The sequence below is a fragment of the Pavona decussata genome, unplaced genomic scaffold (genome assembly GCF_977016875.1).
Source record: "Pavona decussata unplaced genomic scaffold, jaPavDecu1.1 SCAFFOLD_12, whole genome shotgun sequence".
NCBI classification, from domain to species: domain Eukaryota; kingdom Metazoa; phylum Cnidaria; class Anthozoa; order Scleractinia; family Agariciidae; genus Pavona; species Pavona decussata.
The window spans coordinates 122,601-144,898 of record NW_028145435.1 but is presented as its reverse complement, the minus strand read 5'-3'; the positions used below and the strand labels follow the sequence as shown (position 1 = coordinate 144,898).

Here is a 22,298-nt window from a genome sequence, read left to right as displayed (position 1 = left end):
AATCCGGCAAAACAAGATGGCGCATGTTTGTGAAAGAGAAGGGTTTGACGGAAGTGCTTCGAATTAATTGAAAATTTGGTCATCAAGAAAAAAGTATTCGAACTGTGTAAAGCGCAATTTTTGACAGGGAAAGCATCATGTCGACTACAGGGGTTTCAGATAGGAATGAATCTGCCAAAGGAATGAACGGTAAGTGAGCGAATTTTGCTGTGTTCCTGGGGCGTAAGTGCTGCAGGAAGTCGTACACTAATCCACGAGTGAGTTTTGTTTCCTTTCTGTATTGAGACTCTCTTGCTTCTTAAGAACTGATTAAACGCTGAAGTGTGATTTAAGGCAAGTGAGCTCTGTAGGACACAATTTGTGACCGGCGAAAAAGAAAATGCAGTTGATTTTTTCTTATAAGCTTAAACGCTCGGGGTGACATGCTAAGCTTAGGCTTAAGTTTATATGAAATGAAATTTCAAATAATTTGTCCAGAAATGTGTGCTTACCTTCCGACCATGTTTCATAACAACTTACTCGTGAAACATGAACTAGCATGCAAAATTGAATTCTGTTTTGAGATGGATCAAAAACCATGAAAGTGAATGGTCTGCACAAATAATGTGCTTTGCTCTGATTTGTGAGGTTTTTAATGTTTACTTAGGAGAATTTTCCATGCAGTTAAAACAGTCCTAAAGTTCCACGGATTCTTTCTTGTTAAATGTTGCTTCCACGCGCTTGGTTGTCAAAAGGGTGTCCGAAATGAATCATTCGTCATGAAAGAAATTTCCTCACAAATCAAAAGGCTTTTAAGCATCTATACACACCCTTGTGAACTTATCATTTATTAGCAAAGGCTTATGACAGCGTCCTTTCTTGTAGAAACAGCAACTGAGTCATTACAATTCCCAAAATATACCATGAATATTTACGCGGGATGCCCTGAAGGGGCATACCGTGTCTTAAAACGGGTCGATTTCTTTTTTTTTTTTCTTCGTCGTATACACAAATCGGTACATTAATTTATTCATTAAACTCTCCCCTCTCCTACTCGGGATGTATTGTTTTGATTGTCTTCAACAAAAGCAGGCCAATCAAAATCCATTCTTGTCGCTTATATTGCGAGGGAGGGGACCCACTCACCCCTACCTGTGTGACGTCAATGCATCATTTGATATATTTATTAAAGACGGATTAAGTCGCGCCATATTGTTTTAACATGTTCTGGACTCAAGTGTGCCATTTTCAAAGGGAAATTTCACCATTTTGAAGCCGTAAATCGAAAGAATAACTTCTAAGAAGCACCCGACACGTAAAACGGTGGAAATTGGTGAGTTCTTAGTGAAGGAATCGTGCTTTGTTTGACAGTCTTAGACCACGACGCGAGACTGAAAAGAGGTCATTGAGAAGCTTACGTTATCGTAATGGAATTCCACAAATTTCCGCTGATAGTCTGAGTCGCGTAACACACGGAAAACAACGTAACGCGATCGTCGTGACTCAAACTATTCCATTAGCAAGGATAGTTTTATCAATCGGCGAAGCATACAGTTGGAATAAATGAATCAGCCCCAGCATCTCGCGTAATGCCAGTATAGCAGGCATCTTGTTATTTTTAATATCATACCTCCCAAAATACGTTGTATCAAGTTTCATGACAAGCCCCATAGCGGTGGGAGGGGCATGGGGAGCTTGAGCCCCCCCAGAATTTTTGGAAGTTAAAAAGCAATGTTGAATTCTGATGCTGCAAGTGCCTTTTCACAACCTTTAATAGTCTGTTTACTACCTGTCAGTTTCCTTTGCTAACAGGAACTCCTATCTTGTGAATCGGAAATAAGAATCAAAATGGATTAAAATCAACCAATCTGAAGTCGTGAAAGCTGTCCAAATAAACTACTTGTTTTCTATGACGTCGGCTCATTTTAAGCAATACAAATGTCCTTAGTTTATAACAATTTAGTGTTCCTGCATTGTCACACAAATAAAAACCACACAAATATGTCCTCAAGACCAGAAGAAAAAAAAGTCTCCTGCAGTCGGATTCTTACTGGCCGATTCCAAATTTAAAAAGGGAAAGAAAAATTTGTCGTCGTTTGTCTACGTCCTTCTTCAAACGTGAAATGTGGAAACTTCACGTAGTAGTCCACGTTATAAGAAAAGGCAAAAACATGTACCTAAGAGTGTGATCCAGCGTGCAAAGTTATTGTTTGACTTACTAAATCTACCGGGTTTTTTTTTTATGTTCTCGTTGCAAATCAGTCTGTTTTTGAGTGACGCGGGTAGTTTTGTTTCACCATTTTGCTAAGCCCCCTCAGTTGTTCTAGCCTTGCTATGGGCCTGCATGATAATAAAATACAGCACAGTTCCCTTAATGCTCTCGGGAATTTTTGATTGTGGTGTGCTTCCAAAAACCCTGGCACTATTTCAGACCAAAATATGTAATTCTTTAGTTATCTTTTTCAGATCTGACCTCTAAAATTCATACCCATTTTCAGATCTGGTTTAATCCATATCCCTTTCTGTGAAATCCACACCTGTTTTCAGACTTTCAGACCAAAACTGCAGAAAAACCACACCCTTTGGCACAGCCATACCAATAAAGCTTATAAATATAGGGGAGCATGCTAAGGCTTAAATGGTTAAAAGTTACTTGATGATTATACATGTATCAAAATCTGCTTGCTAGGAGGTTTTATGATCTCAAAGAGAGGGATCACAATTCTAAAAATAAAAGATTATTGAAGACATGTCTTATTTTCAGGCAAGTAAAATTGTAATAATTATAATAATATAACTAAATGTAATAAATTATTATAAAGTTAGTCCTTTCTGATGGCATAATGCATCAGTCAATTTTAGCAATGCCCTTTCATTGCTACCAGTTGGAGGAACGTCTGCTGCAATCTCAGTGTGTTTGTTGACTTTATATTTTTCTTTTTTGATTTTGATCCAATGAACTGTCAAATATTCAGGAAAAATTACTTAACAATGAAATATTTCATGTAAAGCTATCCACTAGCAAACCATTCAAAGCAAATCAAAAAGAAATAATATTAGAGTTTAGCCTTGACGTCTTGTCTGTGTTGATAGGCAATGATCCCGGGGCATTTGCCCTTTTCCTTTGCCCCACCCCAGGGAATTTGCCATTGTTTTTTTGTAAAATATGTAATACCCAGAGGGGGGGGGGGGGGTTGGGCACTGCTGTAATAGGGCTTTTCAGGCTAGATAATAATTATTGTTCAGGCGATTTCCCGAACATGTAATTCCGTAAAGTTCCAGCCCTTAGATGTCCCAAAAGTCTGAAAATAACCCTTCATAAACCACGCAACCACCGAGCTTCAAACCAAAATCCAACTCTGTTTATTTTGCTCGCGCGATAAATACAACGCGCCATCAATTTCAAAGTTACAAACCAACCAATGTGCACGCGCTTTTAAATCTATCAATCAAACGAAGCGCGCGCTCTGAAAAGCGTAAATTCAATATCGAGTTTCACAAAAGTTTTCTTTTAAGTCACCTCCCGGATTTTCTGTGAGGAATTTTAACGAATAAAGTTCATTATCTTGTTATAGTCTTCTTTAGCTCGAAAATTCAAGCGGAGAAATCCGCGAAATTGGCCTTCTCTATGTCCCGTCCACGGTTTTCACATCAACTACTCGAACAAAACCATTGTTTCCTGGGTGGATCTCTACAATTCGTCCAATTTTTCATTGCCTCCTTGGTGTGTTTGCCTCGATCACCAAGACAGCATCTCCTTTGTGTACATTCCTTTCTCTTTCCTGACACTTTTTCCTTGAACCAATGCTGATAAGATATTCCTTCATCCAGCGTTTCCAAACGTGGCGAATTAATTCCTGGATCCATCTCCATCGTCTTCGTGGATTGAATGTTGTTGTGTCTACGGTCTCTGGGGCCAATTCTCCGCCCATGTGTCCCACGAGAAAATGATTAGGTGTCAATACAGGTTCGTCGTTGGGATCACTGCTTAACTAAGTCAGTGGTCTGGAATTCATTAAGCTCTAAACACCGGTAAAGACTGTCTGCAATTCTTCGTCGTTCACATCTGCGTTTCCTAAGACAGCATTTACAGCTCGTTTCACTGATCTAATCATTCGTTCAAATACTCCGCTAAAATGTGGGGCTGCGGGTGGATTCCAATGCCAATTGATTCCTTTGTTGGACGTCATCGTTTGAATCTTGTCTCTGTCAATTTGTTTCACTAACTGACTGACCTCTTTATATCCACCAATGAAGTTGGTGCCGTTATCACTTAGCATATCTTGAGGCCAACCTCTTCTTGCCACCATGCGAGTTAAGGCGTTCAAAAAACCATCCGTATCTAACGACCATGCCATTTCTACATGACAACAGTGTGTTTGAAGACAAAGAAATAAACACAGATATCGTTTGGTGCGAACTCTCCCACGGCCTTGTACGGTAATATACGGTCCGCCAAAATCTACTGCGCAATTGGTAAACGGCTTCATGGTTGCTTCTAATCGGATGGTAGGTAGAGGAGCCATTTGCTGTCTAGCTGGTTTTCCTCTGAATCGTCTCCAACACTCAGGACATTCTTTGATAAGTTTCTTTACTGTTTCTCTTCCATGCACCACTATGTACTTCTCGCGAAGGTGATTCAAAGTGTAATTCAAACCCATTTCATGCCCTTCCGTTTCGTGATGGTATTTCAAAATCAGTTCCGTAATGTGATGTTTCTTTGGAAGAACGATCGGATACTTCGTTTCGTCGGGTAAATCAGTAGAATATGGTAGTCTCCTATTTGACTGTAGGATGCCATCAGTAACCATGGGTGTAAATGTGAGGATAGAATTTTCTTGGGAAGCTCTTTTCCGCTGACTAATGCTTTGATTTCTTCGGTAAATGTGTCATACTGAGCTTTTTTGATGATCTCTTCTTCCGTTCTCTTCAATGCGTCAGGTGTGAGCTGTCCAGTAGTGCGCTGTTCAACGGGCTTACGACTATTGCCGATGAATCTGTAAACCCAACTTCGTACTCGTACCAGTGAAAGTCCAATTTCGAATTTGTTCGTTGGCTTTGTCCTGTACCATTTGGAAAAACGAATAGGGTCTAGCCTCCACTGATTTTCTTCTTGATTGTTAATCACAAAACTGTTTAAGTTGTCTGGTTGGGGATGATTTGTTCATTCGTGGACTTCAGCTTTCACTTCCTCAAGTGTTTCTGAAGTAGCTTCTGTGAATCACTGCTCAGGCCAGTTGTCGTTTCCTTCACTAAGAAATGCTGGCCCACGCCACCAGCATTCGTTATCGATCAACTCTTCAACGGTTAATCCTCGCGTACCATGGTCAGCTGGATTTAACTTTCCAGGAACGTAACGCCATTGGTCTGGGTTGGATCCTTCGTGTATCTCTCCTACTTGATGTACAACGAACGGCTTGTAGTTTTGACTTTGTCCATGGATCCAATAACCAACGTTGCAGCTATCAACCCAGTAGGTTGCTTTGTTTCGTTGAACTCCAAGAGCCTCGCATACTTGTCTGGTTAATCGCAAACCAATGACTGCTCCCATAAGCTCCAAACAGGGAATACTTAATGCTTTGAGTGGTGCCAACCTTGTTTTTGCTGTGATCAAACGGGTGCCAATGGAACCGTCTTCAAACTCGTATCGGGCGTAAACCGCTGCGGCGTAAGCTTTCTCGGAAGCGTCAGTAAACGTATGAACTGTCATTCTCTTGTCTTTGCTCTGGAAGTCTTTAAGGCACCGCGGAATCTTGATTCGTGCAAGATCGGCTAACTCTCCAAACCACATCTGCCATTTCTTCGCCAGGGAAGGCGGCAGGACTTCATCCCACGTAACAGCTTCTGTCCACGCTTCCTGCATCAACAACTTCCCTCTTACAGTGAAAGGCGAGAGAAATCCAAGGGGATCAAAGGTCGTCGCTGTTTTCTTCAACACACTTCTTTTCATAAGTATGAACTCGTCTGGTGGAGCTGAATACCGGAACGAGAACTTGTCTTCTTTAGCGATCCACAAAACGCCTAGTGTCTTTGTTACTGGAAACTCCGCCTTGCTCAAATCGATTTCAGCGGCTCAGTCTTGTTCTGGAATTTCTTCGATTACTTCAGGTCGATGTGAAATCCACTTTCGAACATGGAATCCAGCCTTGTCTCCTAACTCAGTAATTTGTTTCCTCATCGTCTTAGCTTTGTCGACACTCTTAACGGATGGCATTAGGTCATCCATATAGCAGTTCTTTTGTACTGCTTCCGCCACCAAAGGATACTGATCTTTGTGGTCACGTGCGTGTTGTTGCCAAACGTACTGAGCGCAAAACGGACAGTAGCATCCACCAAATACAAATCGTTGAAACTCATACGTTTCTGGCTCTCTACTTGAGTCGAGATCTCGCCTCTCTACTGGTCTTCCTTTAAATACGTCGCAGTGCCAGATCGGGTGACTGTGACCACAGAGCTTGCACCGTTGAATCTTCAGTTCCACACCGCCACTAGTAGACATAAACGATTTAGCGCTGTCTTCGCGTTGTTTCCAGGGTACCTTCTTCTCTCTCGTCTTTGTGTCTGATCCAATTCCATTTCTAATCTCGGCAGCTGTTGTCCAATATTCCGCTTCTTCTGCGATCCAATCTTTCAGCTTCTCGAGCGATTCGTGTTTTTGATTTTCCTTTATCCACCTGTAGTACTGAGCCAACAACTTCTCTGGTATTTTCTCAAGTATAATAGTATACAAAGTTCCGTCTTTCAAGTCTGATTGTCGGTCATTCTCTTTCAGATTAATTACAGCTCTTTCCAACACATCCGCAAACTTCTCTAGTGCTTTAGCATCATCTTCACGAAGCGTATTCATCTTCTTTAGCTCTTCTAAATTCCCTTGCACTTGACGTCGACTTCCTCCGTACTTCCTTTCGCCGTCTCATATGCCGCTTCAGAATAGCCCAATCCCTTGACTGTCTCCGCGGCCTCACCAGCCAGACATCCTTCCAGCCTCAACATTTTGAACTGCGCCGATAGGGAAGAGGAATCTACACAACTTGAAAATGCAGCCTGCCACCTGGGGAATTCTAGCTTGTTCCCGCCGAATACAGGGATCTTAATTCGTTCAAGCTGTCCGTTCACTGCGTTGCTAGAGCTGAACGATTCACTAGAGGGGCGTTGATTGTTTGCGTTAGTGACTCTTCTTTCTTTATTTTGAACTCTGTTACCTGCTCGATTGTCGTCTTCAGCTTGTAGAGTTTCACGCATTCGCTGATTTTTCTCCTTTTCTCCCGATACAACATTACGCGCATTACATAAGCTACTAACTTGAGTTAACATGATGACGTGAGCTTGACTAAGCTCTCAATCTACTTGCTCGTTAATTTCTTCTATTTCTTCACTCGTTTTCCTCTCCTTTTCTTCATCTCGTAACTTGGAATAAACCGTTTCTAATTCTTCCAAAATCCTCATAACCTCATCTCTCAAACTTTCTAAGCGTTCTATTACCTCCACTACCTTGTGTCTATCATACAACTCCTCCGATACTGACAGAGTTAACTGGTTTAACATCCGAGTTAAATTCGACTTCGCATTCTTTTTCTCTCTTTTCAAGACTCCAACTACCGTATGTAATTGAATGACTTCGTTCTCATACCTTTCTTGATCGTCTTGTTGTTCCTCGTTGGCCATTTCGTCTCACTCTTGCGCCAAAAAATGTCGATCCGTGTTTTGAAAATTCGCAGCGTCGGCGGCCGATTCCTTCCTCCAAACACTCCACACGAAAATGTTGCAAACTTCGCCGAAATAACCTTTAAAATCCGGCTTGAAGGACCAAAAATGTTCAGGCGATTTCCCGAACATGTAATTCCGTAAAGTTGCAGCCCTTAAATGCCCCAAAAGTCCAAAAATAACCCTTCATAAACCACGCAATCACCGAGCTTCAAACCAAAATCCAACTCTGTTTATTTTGCTCGCGCGATAAATACAAGGCGCCATCAATTTCAAAGTTACAAACCAACCAATGCGCACGTGCTTTTAAATCTATCAATCAAACGAAGCGCACGCTCTGAAAAGCGTAAATTCAATATCGAGTTTCACAAAAGTTTTCTTTTAAGTCACAACAATTATTTAATAATAATAATTATGATGGCAGTGATAAAATTTAATAATAATTTTATTCTAAGGATTGTTAGAGTATTAAGCACTCCTGGGCTTATTGGAGACTATATATTACTGGAGGAATGATTACAAACTGCCCATAATATTAAAGTTTATCTGTTCACAATATTCATTTCAAACAGCTTGTCCATCCATTTGTCATCTGTTGTAATGGATGTCTGTTTGTTAGAGTTTTTACATAAGAGGACACATAATTTGTTAAAAGACTTTCTAACTGGCAAGGAGACACATCAGTTGGTTATTTATATTAATGTGGCCTGCAATTTGATCTTGTGTCTGCTACAAAACAAATCTCCAAGTGGTAAGAGCAGGACTTGATGTCATGACCTTCAGATTACGAGTCTGCAGTGGCCTAAGGCCCAGTTCAGACGACAAACTTTTCATGAGCCGAACTTTACTCACATTAAGGTTGGCCCAAATTATGAAAATCCCACCTTTTGATTCAGACGTCAAACTACGTGTAATTGGCCAAACTTTATTTAATTGAAGCAAAACATGCTCCCTACGAGAGATTTTACAATAACTGTCCAAATTCCCGCGCGCTGATTGGCTCGTAGCTATTGTCTATAAGAGTACAGACAATAAAAATGGTGTCATGTAGCGCGCGCTTTCTCAACGAAAAAAAATTGCCAATTCCGCTTGTCCTTTTTCCATGTTATTGTAAAAGACAAATCGACGGCAGTTTTCTATGGTCTATACTCTTATAGACCATAAAATGACGCCATAAAATGTCCAGAACGTGGCAGTGAAACCACTCGCCTGCGGCTGGTGGTTCCACTTGAGTTTTGACGTTTTTGACGTCATTTTATGGTCTATAAGAGTATAGACCATAGAAAACTACCGTCGATTTGTTAACTGTATCTAAAATATGTTATAGTAATTTATGCATCAGGTTCGGCTCATGAAAAGTTTGGCGTCTGAACCGGGCCTTAGTGATTATTGTTTTAATAATATTTTTGTACATGTATAACTGTGCCATACTATTGCAATATAGGATTGACCCAAAAAGAAGAAGCACTACTCATGGGAATCAGAAAAAGAAAATCAGAGCTGCTGATTGAAATTCAGGTAATCCCCAACATTTTAATATAAAATAGTCTTATTCAAGGTCTTGGCAGAAAAAGTAAATAAGTACATGTAGACCACCTTTATCCTAATTACTCTTACCAAAAGATCTGGATAGTAGCAGATATGTCGATATTCTAAGAAACCACACAACACTTTTTAAATTTGAAAACATGTTTTGACAGAATTTGTCATCTTCAGTTTTAATTACAAAGTGCAGAGTTGAATATATAGTGTAAACCAAAATGCTAATTAACTATAAGCACAAAGGAAACATGACAATGTATTCAACTCTGTGCTTTGTAGTTAAACTGAAGATGACAGAAGTTTCTGTCGAAACATGTTTTCAAATTTAAAAAGTGTTGTGTGGTTTTTTAGAATATCAAATTGAATTACTCTTACCTAGTTGAGTTTTACTTTAGCATACAGACACTGGTTGTTACCTAGGAAATATAGTCTCATTCTTAACTTCACATGCATATTTTAGCCTCAAAAATTTTAATTCGCTTATGACTGAAGCAACGGAAGTCAACCATTTGTGATTTATCAACAAATCAACAAATCATTGGCTTCTCTTTTTTCCTGGTTTCTTGAGTTTCTAGCAGTGACCTTAAGTTTATTTCCCAGTGATGGAAGGGGGTGCTCCATTAGTTGGCCTCGACAGGGATGGACCTACAGACTATGGTTTTCAGTGTTTTAGTCTTGAATGAGGTTGAGGTTTCAACACATAACTTTAAACATTACATGTAGTCTCCCACTGTATCCTTTTTGAATCAGTTTGAGTTTATGATAAGCTCAGATCTTGAGAATACTTGTCTGTCAAAACCAACCTGTCAACATCTGCATCAACATCAACAAAAGACAAATACTCACAAAAACATTGCTGGTGCAACGACGTGTGTCTGTCTTTAATAATATTATCATGGTCACAAAATGAGACCTATTTTTCTTTAGAAGCAGCTAATAGTTATTTGTGATGGTTGTTGTTAAGACTATACTAGTTTAAATATGGAGCCCAGCCATGTCTCCCTACCCAAGCTTTAGTCAAGGACCACCCCTGGAGTTAGTTCATTGAGTTTATATACCTTAAGGTAAAAAAAAAATAAATCAATATAAAAAACATTAATATCTTAAAATTAAAATGGATAGTCTGTGTGCCAAATTAAACCAAATAAACAATTTTGGAGATAAAACTTACTTGCACCTCTGTTCTACTCCCATAATTTTTAGCTGGGGGTGTGCCGCTGGGCCTCTGAGAACCTTAACTAGGCCATGTTAACCTATAATTTGCAGCCCTATTCTAGAATAAACACTGAAAATCCCTACCCTATCCTAGACCTAAACTTTCTCAGACTAAATTCTTGAAGCAACTGATTAGTTTCATGAAAAATGACACCCTATTCTAGACCAAAACTCTCTGATTTCTATACCCTATTCGAGAGTAAACTCGCTGAAAACCATACCCTTCACAGCAGCACATACCTGCTTATATAGCTCATACATGGGAGTACCCCCCCCCCCTTGGGGCTCCACCAATCCCTTACCATTTGGTATTAAGAATCATGACATGTATGAGTGTTCTATTGAACTGAACCTGTAATCAAGACTTTTCTTTTCTTAAGGAAGTTATACACAGATGTGAGTGTATATTTCATATAGTAGTACATGACAGGATATACTAAATAAAAAAAATACAGACAGGATATACTTTAGAAACATTCTTTGTTGGCATGTCTGCTTTTCCCATTTTGTAGATTGTTGATTTTGAAATGTAAATACTGTTTCAGAAGTACTAGTTGACTGCATTCTGTGAAAGTTCAATTTACATTGATTTAACAACAATTGCTCATCATATCCTAACCACACACTGACAGTTGCTTGGCATTTGAAGTTACGCATTCAATTTCTAAATGGCATTTTTTTGGTTTTGTAGCGAATCAAGGCTGAGATTGCAGAGGTTACAGCTGAAATGGAAACTGTGGATGGACGTGACAATGGGTAATGAATTAATAATTCTTACTTGCTTAATAAATAATATGTGCTGAGGGTTGAAATGATGTTAAAATTAATCCTTGGCCAGGTAATTGCATTCCCTTAACACATTTGACAATTGTAGTACACTGCCAGGGTGGTACTTTATAACAAAACCGCACATGTGCATTTAGTTTTAGGTTAACTATTGATAGAAATTTGTCTTTAGTTTGTTTTTTTGAAATGACACCAACTCTGTGTGACACTTCCCGTAACACAACATTTACATTTTGGAGAGTGTTGTGTACATGTACAGTACTTAATTAATTGTCACAGTTCTACCTCAACTTGATTTAAAAGTTATATGTTTCAATTAACAGCTGGTGTTTTCTGTGTGAGTTTGCAGTCTACTGTATGTTCTTTTAAGCCACCTGAAAGTCAAGATCTTGTCACGCATTTATCCGCCAACCGGTTAGCTCAGTTCGTAGAGCGCCGGACTACCATGCGGGAGGTCGTGGGTTCAAACCCCGGCCGGACCACTACTCAGGGTCTTTAAAATAAATGAGGAGAAAGTGCTGCCTTTGCTCTGACATCTGCATATGGTTAGAATTTCTAGTCTTCTCGGATAAGGACGATAAACCGTATGCCCTGTCTCACAAACCTTGTTTGTAAATAACTCTGTGGGACGTTAAAGAACCCACTCACTGTTCGCAAAGAGTAGGGAATGTACATGTAGTTCCCAGTGTTGTGGTCTGGTCTTTGTGCACGTATTCTCATGGTTGGGTTGAAAAATGCTCGGAGATATTAGCTGCATTAAGCCACTCTAAAATCAGAGGGTAAATAAAGATTGATGATGATGAAATGGTTGCAAGCGTTAAAACAAACATTGTACATCTGTAATTGCATTGTTTCTAATACCCTGTAGTTCTAAAGATGATCCAAGAGCCAAGCAGTTATCTACTGGTAAAAAGAAGTTCAACATTGACCCTGATAAGGTGGGTTGACCACAGACCCGTAGTCTACAACAAGCACTCATTTTTCATTCAAAGGACCTTTTAGGGGGTTTGTCTCTAGGCAGGGCTTTGTCTCTGGGGTAAGAGAAGGCTAATTATTGGATGGGAGATTGCTTTTAAAAATGGATCGTGCTTAGCAACAATAAGAACAGTTTGAAACTACAGGCTGCTGAAGCCTGAAATATCTCCCAAGAGAAAGTTAATTCTAACAGCTCATGATGTTATATTTTTAGGAGAACTCGTTGTCTGAGTATTTATGAGTAACTTGAAAGGCTTTGTTTGAAAGATAGGGACTTACTTTAGAATTTTACATTGTTCTTCTCTTGTTCCTTTGTTCTCACTGCTTAGTTGTTTCAGAGAGATTTGCGCAAAAAAAGTCAATTAAATCTTGTTAATTTCAACCTAGACTCGCTTACAAGTCACGCTCAAAGAGCGCAAAGCGCGATTGTCCTCACTAGTAGCAAGCGAGGCAGAGCATTAGCGGGAAGCAAGTGAGCGACTTTGCAGAGAAAGTCTAATTTCAACCAAGTAATGAAGTATGCAGCATGGTCTGTCATTTGCTACATTTTATAGAAATGTATAAGGTACATTTCATGGCCATAAATTAAAAAGAGTTGCATGGTGTACTCTTTTATCGCTTAACTCCAATTTGTTTGAATATGTGTATTTTCGTCATTATCGTAAGTTGATTAGTTTCTACCAACTTTATTGTGCAGGGACTGGAATACCTAATATCTAATAACTTGCTGAATAGCACTCCAGAGGACATTGCTGACTTTCTCTTCAGGGAAGAAGGACTAAATAAAACAATGATTGGAAATTATCTTGGTGAAAAGTAAGTACCCTGAACCAGCAATGAAAATAATTTTTATTCCTTGCTAGTATAGGACACAGGTCTGCCCTTCCAGTGCACACTAATTTACATGTTCCTGCTACAGCAATTATTGTTCAGACATCTGCCAGTTCAATGGAAACACAAAATGTATTCTATTACATATTAGTATAAATCTACTAGCTTCCTTTTAAAAATGTGCCCTCTTCTGGACCATATAACTAAATATAAGAGAATTTTGTCGTGGCCCAGATGTCAGTTGTTATTACAATGTAATTTCTTAGTTATTCAAGTTTTATTATGCACTCTACTCACTGAAAATTTTGCTTTGTAATCCCGATTTACAGTACAGAATTCAACCTGGATGTGTTTCGAATCTTTGTTGAGCATCATGATTTCCAAGGACGATTACTGGTTGATGCCTTGAGGTAAGCTCAGTACTAGACTTTGTACATGACTCATCCTCCCTTCTTTTTCACTTTTAATATCGCCAGGTAATTCCAACTCTAACTGGATAATATTGGCCAGTGAATTTGTGCTAGTACTCACCAACAAAGGTAGACTGCATGAACAAAGGAAATCCTTTTTTTGTCGCAGACAATTCTTGTGGAGTTTCCGTTTGCCTGGGGAGGCCCAGAAAATTGACAGGATGATGGAGGCATTTGCCAAGAGATACTGTGATCAAAATCCAGGAGTTTTTACATCTTCTGGTGAGATAATTGAGAATTAATTGTCATGGACTGTGGCTTGTTAAAGCTGCAATGCTTAGTGATAAAGACTGCAAAACGGTCTGTATATATTGTGTTTGTGAGTTGCATAAACACTGTGAGACAAAAAGTCTCAAGCCAGTGACCTGTCTGCTATCCATAGTCAACAAATTCCTTCAAATTTCCAATTCATCCAGCAACAAGAATTGCCATTGTATGAATTGTAATTTCATTATGTTTGTTATAGAATTCAATAATTCATATCTCCCATTCATGAATTTCAAAGCAGGGTAAAACCACTGTTTTGCAGTCTATATTGGTGCAGAATCTTCAATTCTCTTTCATTATTTCATATAGACAGTCACTGACACTGGACTTTCATTGAAACATAATAAATTATATATTAGGTAAACTTACTTTCTGTTAGTTTCCTGCTTCTTTTTGTAACTGGCTACATTAATGTTTTAAAAATATTTCTTGGTCTGCAGATACTTGCTATGTTTTAAGTTTCTCACTCATCTTGCTCAACACAAGTCTTCACAACCCAAGCGTCAAGGACAAGGTGACCGGAAATACAAATTAAAATTTGTTTGCATGTTAAACTGTGTCCTCAGTTAATCCTCTTTTGTCAGGATGCCACCTTTGAACTTTGTAATTTGGCCATCATAAGGAGATTCAAGTGGTGATGTTTCGAGCATTAATTAACCTCTGTCAGATCAAATTGATTTGGTTCATTCTGACGAAGGATTAACACTCGAGATGTCAGCACTCAAATCTCTTTATGGTGGCCAAAGAGATTCAAGTGCTCACGTTTCAAGCTTTAATTAACCTTTGTCAGATCAAATTGATTTGATTTATTCTGATAAAGGGCTAACGCTCGAGATGTCTGCACTCTAATCTCTTTATGGTGGCAAAGAGATTCAGGTGCTGACGTTTGGAGCGTTAGCCCTTTGTCAGAGTGAATCAAATCAATTTGATCTGACAAAGGTTAATTAATGCTTGAAACGTCAGCACCTGAATCTCTTTATATTTGTGGCCAAATTACCTTAAGTTAGTTAATATAAAGTTGAACTCTGTAAATAAAATGAACATTAATGATAAAAGAGGATAGCAAAACGTCCTTGTGTGATCAATATGCAACAAAATAATTAATGATTTCTGCATATTCTCACAATATCCTGTATAAATTGCTGACCGCTGGTCAATTGGTAAGCAACACAACACAATAAGAGCAAGGCAGTCTGAACAACAGATTACTTTGAACAAATGTATAAGCAGCTGTCATGCTGGTTACACTAGTCTTGTAAACATCCACTCTTCTCTACTGGCTTGTTGTATAAACTCACAATAATTATTATTTGTTTATTCGACACCACCTTTCTTGCTAATTTGCCCTTTGGGCAACCAGTTCTGTTTCATTGGTTGCCCACCTGGAAAACTTTTGTTGCCCTTTCAGACTTGTAAGAAACTGGAAAAAGAAAATGCTCAAATGTATTTTACAAGCTTGCCTTCTTATTTGGTGTTACAACAGTGACCCCATTGGGTGATTAATTAATCAGTCATAGATTAAATTCAGTCTCTCACGTGTTTAGGTACTTTCTTACTGGATTGCTTTCCAACTTTGTTCCACATTTCTTGGTAGAGATTTCCTCCAGTTTCTGTTCCTTAATGACTCTATCTCAAGTGTGGTCGCTTACGAGAGAGTTGACTGTACATGCATACATGCTGTTTATGATGCTCCTCCACAAGAAAATGCAACTACCTTTCCAAAGTGTAATGCCTTGGGTGTTCTGATCTCTGTTCCTTCCTGGAATCAAGATTGCCAGGTTTTTTTTAAAAATAAATGTTAATAATTTTGTATTTTTTGTATGACTTTCTCTCTTATTAGCCTACTGTAGAGAGATTTATTCAAATGAACAGAGGAATAAACTGTGGAGAAGATTTACCAAGTGAATTTCTTATGGTGAGAACACTTTGCAGTTTCAATAAGTTGTTGTGTTAATTATCATGTTGTTCTCTGCATCAGCTAATAGTAAAAAAAGGGAGGATTAGAGTTGCATTTACGTTAAATGGCAGAAATTACCACATGACAATGTTTACCCTATATTTGCTGTTCACTGTTTTCAGTTTCTCAGTAAAATTGAGTAGTTTTGCATTAGCATGAAAGATCAGAATTATTTTGCACTATTCTCATCTGTGGGCTAATTTGCCATAAATGCAATTCTAAATCTAGAACTTTATTAATCCACATCTTACCGATAAAGGTGAACGTCCAGTAGAATAAAATGGTTGACTCACCCCTAAATAATTTAATATTCAAAATGGTCACTAGTGGAAGTAAAGACGTACTTAAACTTATTCATGAGTCCTTATATTATTTACATGTGTAGATGGCAGAGGTCTCTGTGTGAAGCAAAGTTAAACTCAAAACAATGTGGACAAAGTCTATCTCTGCTGTTTGCTCTATATAATTACAAATGTGTGCGCATGTGTGTTGGGGGGGGGGGGGGGGGAGTGTGGCACAAGGCATGTTATATTACATTATTTTAATTACTCACTTTGAGCCAATAATAACTATTATTGTGGATCTTGTTAGCGAATCTTTGGGGTTCAGTTATCAAGAATGTATTGACATAATGTCAGCTGGCCATTATCAATCCTATTCACTCAGTCAATTTAATTATTTTTTAGAGTTTGTATGAAAGTATCAAGAATGAACAGTTTAAGATTCCAGAAGATGACGGCAATGACATCACTAGAACTTTTTTCAATCCAGACAGAGAAGGCTGGCTTACCAAAGAAGGTAAATATACTAAAATAAATTATTGACAGAAGCAACTTTATAGCAAAAAGAAATTAGATATTGGAGCAGCAAAGACCAATCATATGCATCAGTTTTAGAAAATGAAGTTAATTTTTGCCATTATGAATATTAAACAGTTAAAACAAACTCCCTACCCCCATACAGAAGGGATTGGAAATTCCAAGGGCTGGGAGGTGGGGGTCTCAAAGGTCAAATAAAAATTTAAGGATAGTATGAAGCTACATTGGAATTTCCAGACGGGTAGGGGGAGGGGGTGTTTGAGAAAATCCATTCCATGGGGGAAGTGAGGGGTATTATACCTGAGATCTTTTACTTTGTCCTTGGGTCTCTCTCAGTGGATATATATAATATATCTTATTCGATGGTTTTACATATAATACGCACGGACATTTTGCGAGTTGCATAGTATTTTTCCTCGCCCCAGCAATGAGCAAAATGTCCGCGCGTATTATATGTAAAACCATTGAATAAGAAATTGATTATTCCACTACAAAAAGGGTTTGTTATTTTTGGCTTCTCTTTTCTGGTAAGAGTGTTGAAATACACCTGGCATTATGTATCTGTGCATCAGTATAGAGCGTCTGTGAATGATGTAAACATCACAGAAAGCCATGCAGTGAAATGTCTTTGTCCGTATTCACTCCGTTTTAAACCAGTCAAACCGGGACACTATAGTGTATTACATTCTCATATTTTGTGTGTTCTCTTGACCTTGTTTGGTGAAATGACATAATAGTAGAATAATAAATATAGTTATCAATCTTTTTGTCTACCTGTTACCCATTAATCTTACTATAGAGAGATGACCTGCTGATTTTCATTCTAATCTTGCCATTGACAAAACTCAAACATCTGGGTCACGTGTTTATTTTATTTTTTAGGTGGCTTGCACAAAAATTGGAGAAGGCGGTACTTCATTTTAAAAGATAATTGTCTCTATTACTTCAAGAACGTAGGGGTAAGAAGACTAGCAATGTGATCTGTGGTACTTCCTTCACAGTAGTGATGTGTATGTGTTGTAGGTTAAAATGAATCCCAGGTGAAAATGATTTTAATCTAGGTTGATTTGTATTTTCCTTTGTTAAGGTTGGATAATTTACATCTGAAACAAAGGAAAATACAAATCAACCTAGGTTGAAATCATTTTCACCTGGGATTCATTTTAACGTATAATGTATGTTGATATGAATAATTGTGAGTGTGTGTGCATAATTTGTTATGTCTTGAAACTACATGTAAATTAGAACTTTATTGATCATTTCTTCATGGGACAGGGAGCTTGAAGATGTTTAACTACATGTAAAATTTCACTTACAGTTTGTGAAATGAATACATAGTGGTAATTATGAATGATGTTAAGTAACTGCACTTATAAGTTCAATTTCGCTGCCATGTGTTGAATTTTTTTCGGGAGTTCATGCATATAATATAGTTGAACCTGTTTTAAGTGGTCACCCTCAGGGAATAGCTGAGTGACTGCTTTATTATACAGGTTGCACAAAATACACACCAAAGGCAATAAAATGCCATTTTATATCACATTTGATCAATGAATGTACAGTTTATGCATAAAAGTGCTCACAAAATCACAATATACTCTGTGAAGAAACTGCAACTTACAATAAAATGGTTTTACAAATAAACCGTCGAGAATGCAGTATGTAAACGAACTGATAAAACATTAACACCAAGATCCTGCATTCAGTATTGCAGTTTGTTGAAATTAATTACCTGGCAGGCTATTTGTTATTACATTTGTATAAAATTTGGTTTTCTTTTGCAAAGTGACTGTTTAAACAGGTCAAGACAATAGCACAGGTGACCGTTCAAAAGAGGTCAAAATTACAGTAAGAGGAGTAATTTCCGGTCTGGCTGTGGCAACAAGGGTATCTTGTGTACTGGTGAAATGACCAGCTCCCATTTGGCCTGATAGCATTTATTTGTCTTTAATAGTGAAGATCACAGGGTCAGTGAGTTTGAATCTCCTTCATTGAATTAATTTTTTTCAGGTTTTCTTTAATTGTTTCTGCTTAAGTTTGTAGTAGAAACTACATTGGTTTTCCTTGTATTGAAGAATAGTACCTCAGTGCTAGCAAATACAAGGCAACCCTGCAAAACAGGCATTTATTCAGCAACGCGCAAAGCACTTGTGAGACACGCTCTTTGCACTCGATGTTTTGCGCTTTGCATTTGGCTAAATAAACACCTCTTAGTATATGAAGGGTAACAACAGGCTCCATCAAAGGTCACTAAAGCCCAAGGAAGTTGTGCACTACTCCTTGATATCTCCATCAACCCCAAGTTAGCACTTGTTCTCAATTTAATGACTTTTTGTCACAGGACAGGGAGCCTCGTGGTATTATCCCCTTGGAAAATCTGCAAGTGAGAAATGCGCAAGATTCCAGAAAAAAGGTAGCTACAGTGTACTGTAATGGAAACCACTTGACTTTTGCCTAATGTTTGCAAAAAATGATTACAGGCTAGAACATTTTATGTAAAACAGTATTAAACAGGCAGTTAGCTAGATCTCTTGTGCTTTTAATAGCTGAAGAGTCCTGCCTATAGGCCTGAGCTCCTGAAGTTTAAAATGTTTGAAATGGCATTTGAGGGACACAAAGAAACAGGACATGACATCCATGGATTAGAATTGTTCACTTAAGATTAAAAACACGTGATTTTTTTACCATTGAAGTCGCCATTTGGTTGACGCAAGCCAAAAATGTCTACAGGACTGAACTTGTAGGAGTGCAGTTAAATAAGTTTGTATCCTCAACAATTGCATAATTAAAAAACTACAAGCATATTATTGTTAGTTTTGTGGGTTATTATCTCTTTTCTTGTTTCCTTTCTAGTACTGCTTTGAAATATATTCAGGTGATAATTCATCTAGCCTTATAAAAGCTTGCAAGACTGACTCTGAGGGAAAAGTTGTGGAGGGTATGTATAATCATTCATTATTGTACATTTTAGTTACATACCTTAACTGTTCTTGTTCATTATTTGTGCTGTCCATTGTTAAGGCAATTTAAACCTAGTAAGTGGTAATTTGTTGCAGGGCACCATGATGTGTATCGCATTTGTGCAGACTCTGAAGAAGAAAGAGAAACGTGGATTGGTTGTATAAAGTGAGTTGAAATCTATATTGTGGAAGGTACATGTAGTCACCTGCTATCATCGTCATTGTCATCATCATCATCAAGTTATCATCAGCATCAACATCATCACTTGATAATCATCCATCATCGTCTTCATTTCATCATCATCATTTTCATCATCCATTATCACCATCGTCACCCTCATCGTCACCATTATCATCACCATCATCCATTATCACCATCATCATCATCATCATCATCATCATCATCCTCATCCTCATCCTCGTCAATACCATCACCCTCATTGTCAACAGGCCTGCTAATAATATTTTAAATTTTATTGTGCCCAGTCCCTTTGCCTGAAATTTATTCCATGTTGTTTTCAGTGCCAGTATGATATTTGATCCGTTCTATGACATGCTCCAGGCCAGAAAGAAGAAAGTCACTCAAGCAGCACTAAACTGATCAAGTCACTCTGGACAAGATCTTGCTCTTTTCCAGCTAAACCAGAAATGACAGCATTTATCTGTGCACAGAGCTATATCTTTACCTAGTTTTGGCACATGACATCTACATGAGTCGTCACAAATTAGAAACAAAATTATTTCATTGGTGAAGGACAGTATTGCTTTTCTGTATTACTATAGTTAAATCCCTTTAAGATCAAGGTGTCAAAAATTATACCTGTAAACAGTGAACTGTTTGAAAAACCAAAATACCTAACCTGGCACTAGTCTGTAGTGTCAAAGGTCAATAGTTAGTTTCATTTGGAAGACTATCTCTCAGAAAAAAACATTTTTTAAAGCAAAAAGCGCTTCCCAGAATACATTTGTACAGATTGTTTTTATATGGGGACCTGTTTCTGTGACTTGTTTGAGCCACAAACCAGATATTACCTCAGCTAAGTGTCCTCTTCTTCTTTTATTATTATTTTTTTTTCAAACAGTTCCTAGCAGCTGGGTATTTAAAAACACCCTAGAAACCATTGAAGATTTTATTGCGAATCTGTAATAATAAGTACAATTTCCCTTGCAAGACACCATTCCGTTGTATTAGACAAGAGCTAGAATCTTCACTGGTCACCCTTAAATGGCTTCAATTTTCCCAGTGCAGAAAAGCAACAAATGCTTCAAGAAAGTGGACACTGATTTATTATTAGCATACCTCAGTGACCGACTATCGCGTAACGGGCAATCTGATTGGCTACACAGGTGCCGTCTATCGATCGATAGACGGCAGTTTGTCAGAGAGCGCGCGATTTAGCATGCATCATTGCACAAATATATCAAAATTTATGAAATAAAAAGACTTTTTTGCTTCATAGATCGATCACAGAGGTATGCTAAAACAATTAGACGGCTCGCTCTCGGTTTCTATCGCCTTTGATAGTTGGCTCGGGGCTTCGCCCCTCGCCAACTATCAGCCGATAGAAACCTCGAGCTCGCCGTCTAATTGTTAATTTTATGGTACTTAGTACTGTAATGTAAAGAAAAATTCATAGCTTTATACCATCACTAAACTAGGGAAATTTCAACCGGAACTCTGAAATCTTCCTGGCGACGTTTAAAACAGACATGTTCAAATTTCAAAACTCCATTCAAATTTCAAAAATACTGGTCACTCTTGATGTAGATTGACTGTAACTACAACTGTTTTTCAATGCCAGAATTTAGAGATTTACGTATCATGTTTGGATCGTAATATATGTGATTTACACGTAATTATTTGCTCTTGAAAACTTTATCTTACTGTTACGTAACCATAATTAGCGCGGTATTGTTTTAATTTTTAAATAATAATTAATGAAGTTAATTTTTTCCATTTTTATATATATTTTTTTCGATTAAGTTATTGTACACTTTTTTGTACTTTTTTAGGACAAACAATTGTGATAAATTAGCCACTTGTGTAAGTTGAAAATTAGGGATATCGATACTTTTGTCTTCATTTGTTATTTGTGGCAGATAAAATGCATAGGTTTGGTTACTTTATTATATTCTTTTGTTCTCACTGAACACCTTGAGTGCAGAGCTTGTCTCAAGGGGGTTATCACTGGTTATCACTCAGGCTAGTGTACAACTTTAGATCAGTCTCAATAGACGCCGGGCTTGCCTGACTTGTCCCATGTAATCTCAAACTGATTTTAGAGCGGGTTGAAATGTTGGGTTCTTTGATTGGTGATGGGGTTTAAGTTCATAATGAAGCGCTTCCTGTGGGTCTGAAGTTCTACTAGGCTCAATGGATTGCCTTTAATCTAGTACCCAGACTCCCACAGCCATGTCAAGGAGAATGTTGTTTGGGCTCTTTTGAGCTTGAAGGAATCAGGAAATTGCGCTATATATGTACATACTTGTAACTTACAAAGAACGCATATCAAATTATTGTTTATTATCATTAGGCATCTGTCAAGTCAAATAGAGAAAATTGATTAAATCAACATTTCCTGGTCAAGTTAGAAGTCATATGGGAAAAAGGGGTGAGAGGGAGGTTAAAGTGGTGTAGTTCCTTCTACAGAATATTTCTGGCACAGCACAGTAATTTCTCTGGAGGGAACACTTTCAAAAGATATACAGATTTATACTCCATATATATGACAAACGGAAACATCCAGCTTGCAGCCAACAATGCCGCCATGGCTCTCTTGATAGCATTTGCCCG

General features: G+C 38.1%; 1 protein-coding gene across 1 annotated transcript; it reads left to right on the top strand.

Annotated features, from left to right (window-relative positions):
- Positions 1–22,091, top strand: LOC146487898 (cytohesin-1-like). The gene is made up of 15 exons (XM_085124755.1): positions 1–189; positions 9,128–9,201; positions 11,132–11,196; positions 12,095–12,164; positions 12,899–13,017; positions 13,362–13,442; positions 13,612–13,724; positions 14,210–14,283; positions 15,610–15,684; positions 16,413–16,524; positions 17,427–17,503; positions 18,886–18,957; positions 19,398–19,482; positions 19,601–19,670; positions 20,027–22,091. The coding sequence occupies exons 1-15, from the start codon at positions 138–140 to the stop codon at positions 20,103–20,105; spliced, it is 1,218 nt and encodes a 405-aa protein (XP_084980881.1). The 5' UTR covers positions 1–137; the 3' UTR covers positions 20,106–22,091.
- Positions 22,092–22,298: the final 207 nt, after the last annotated feature.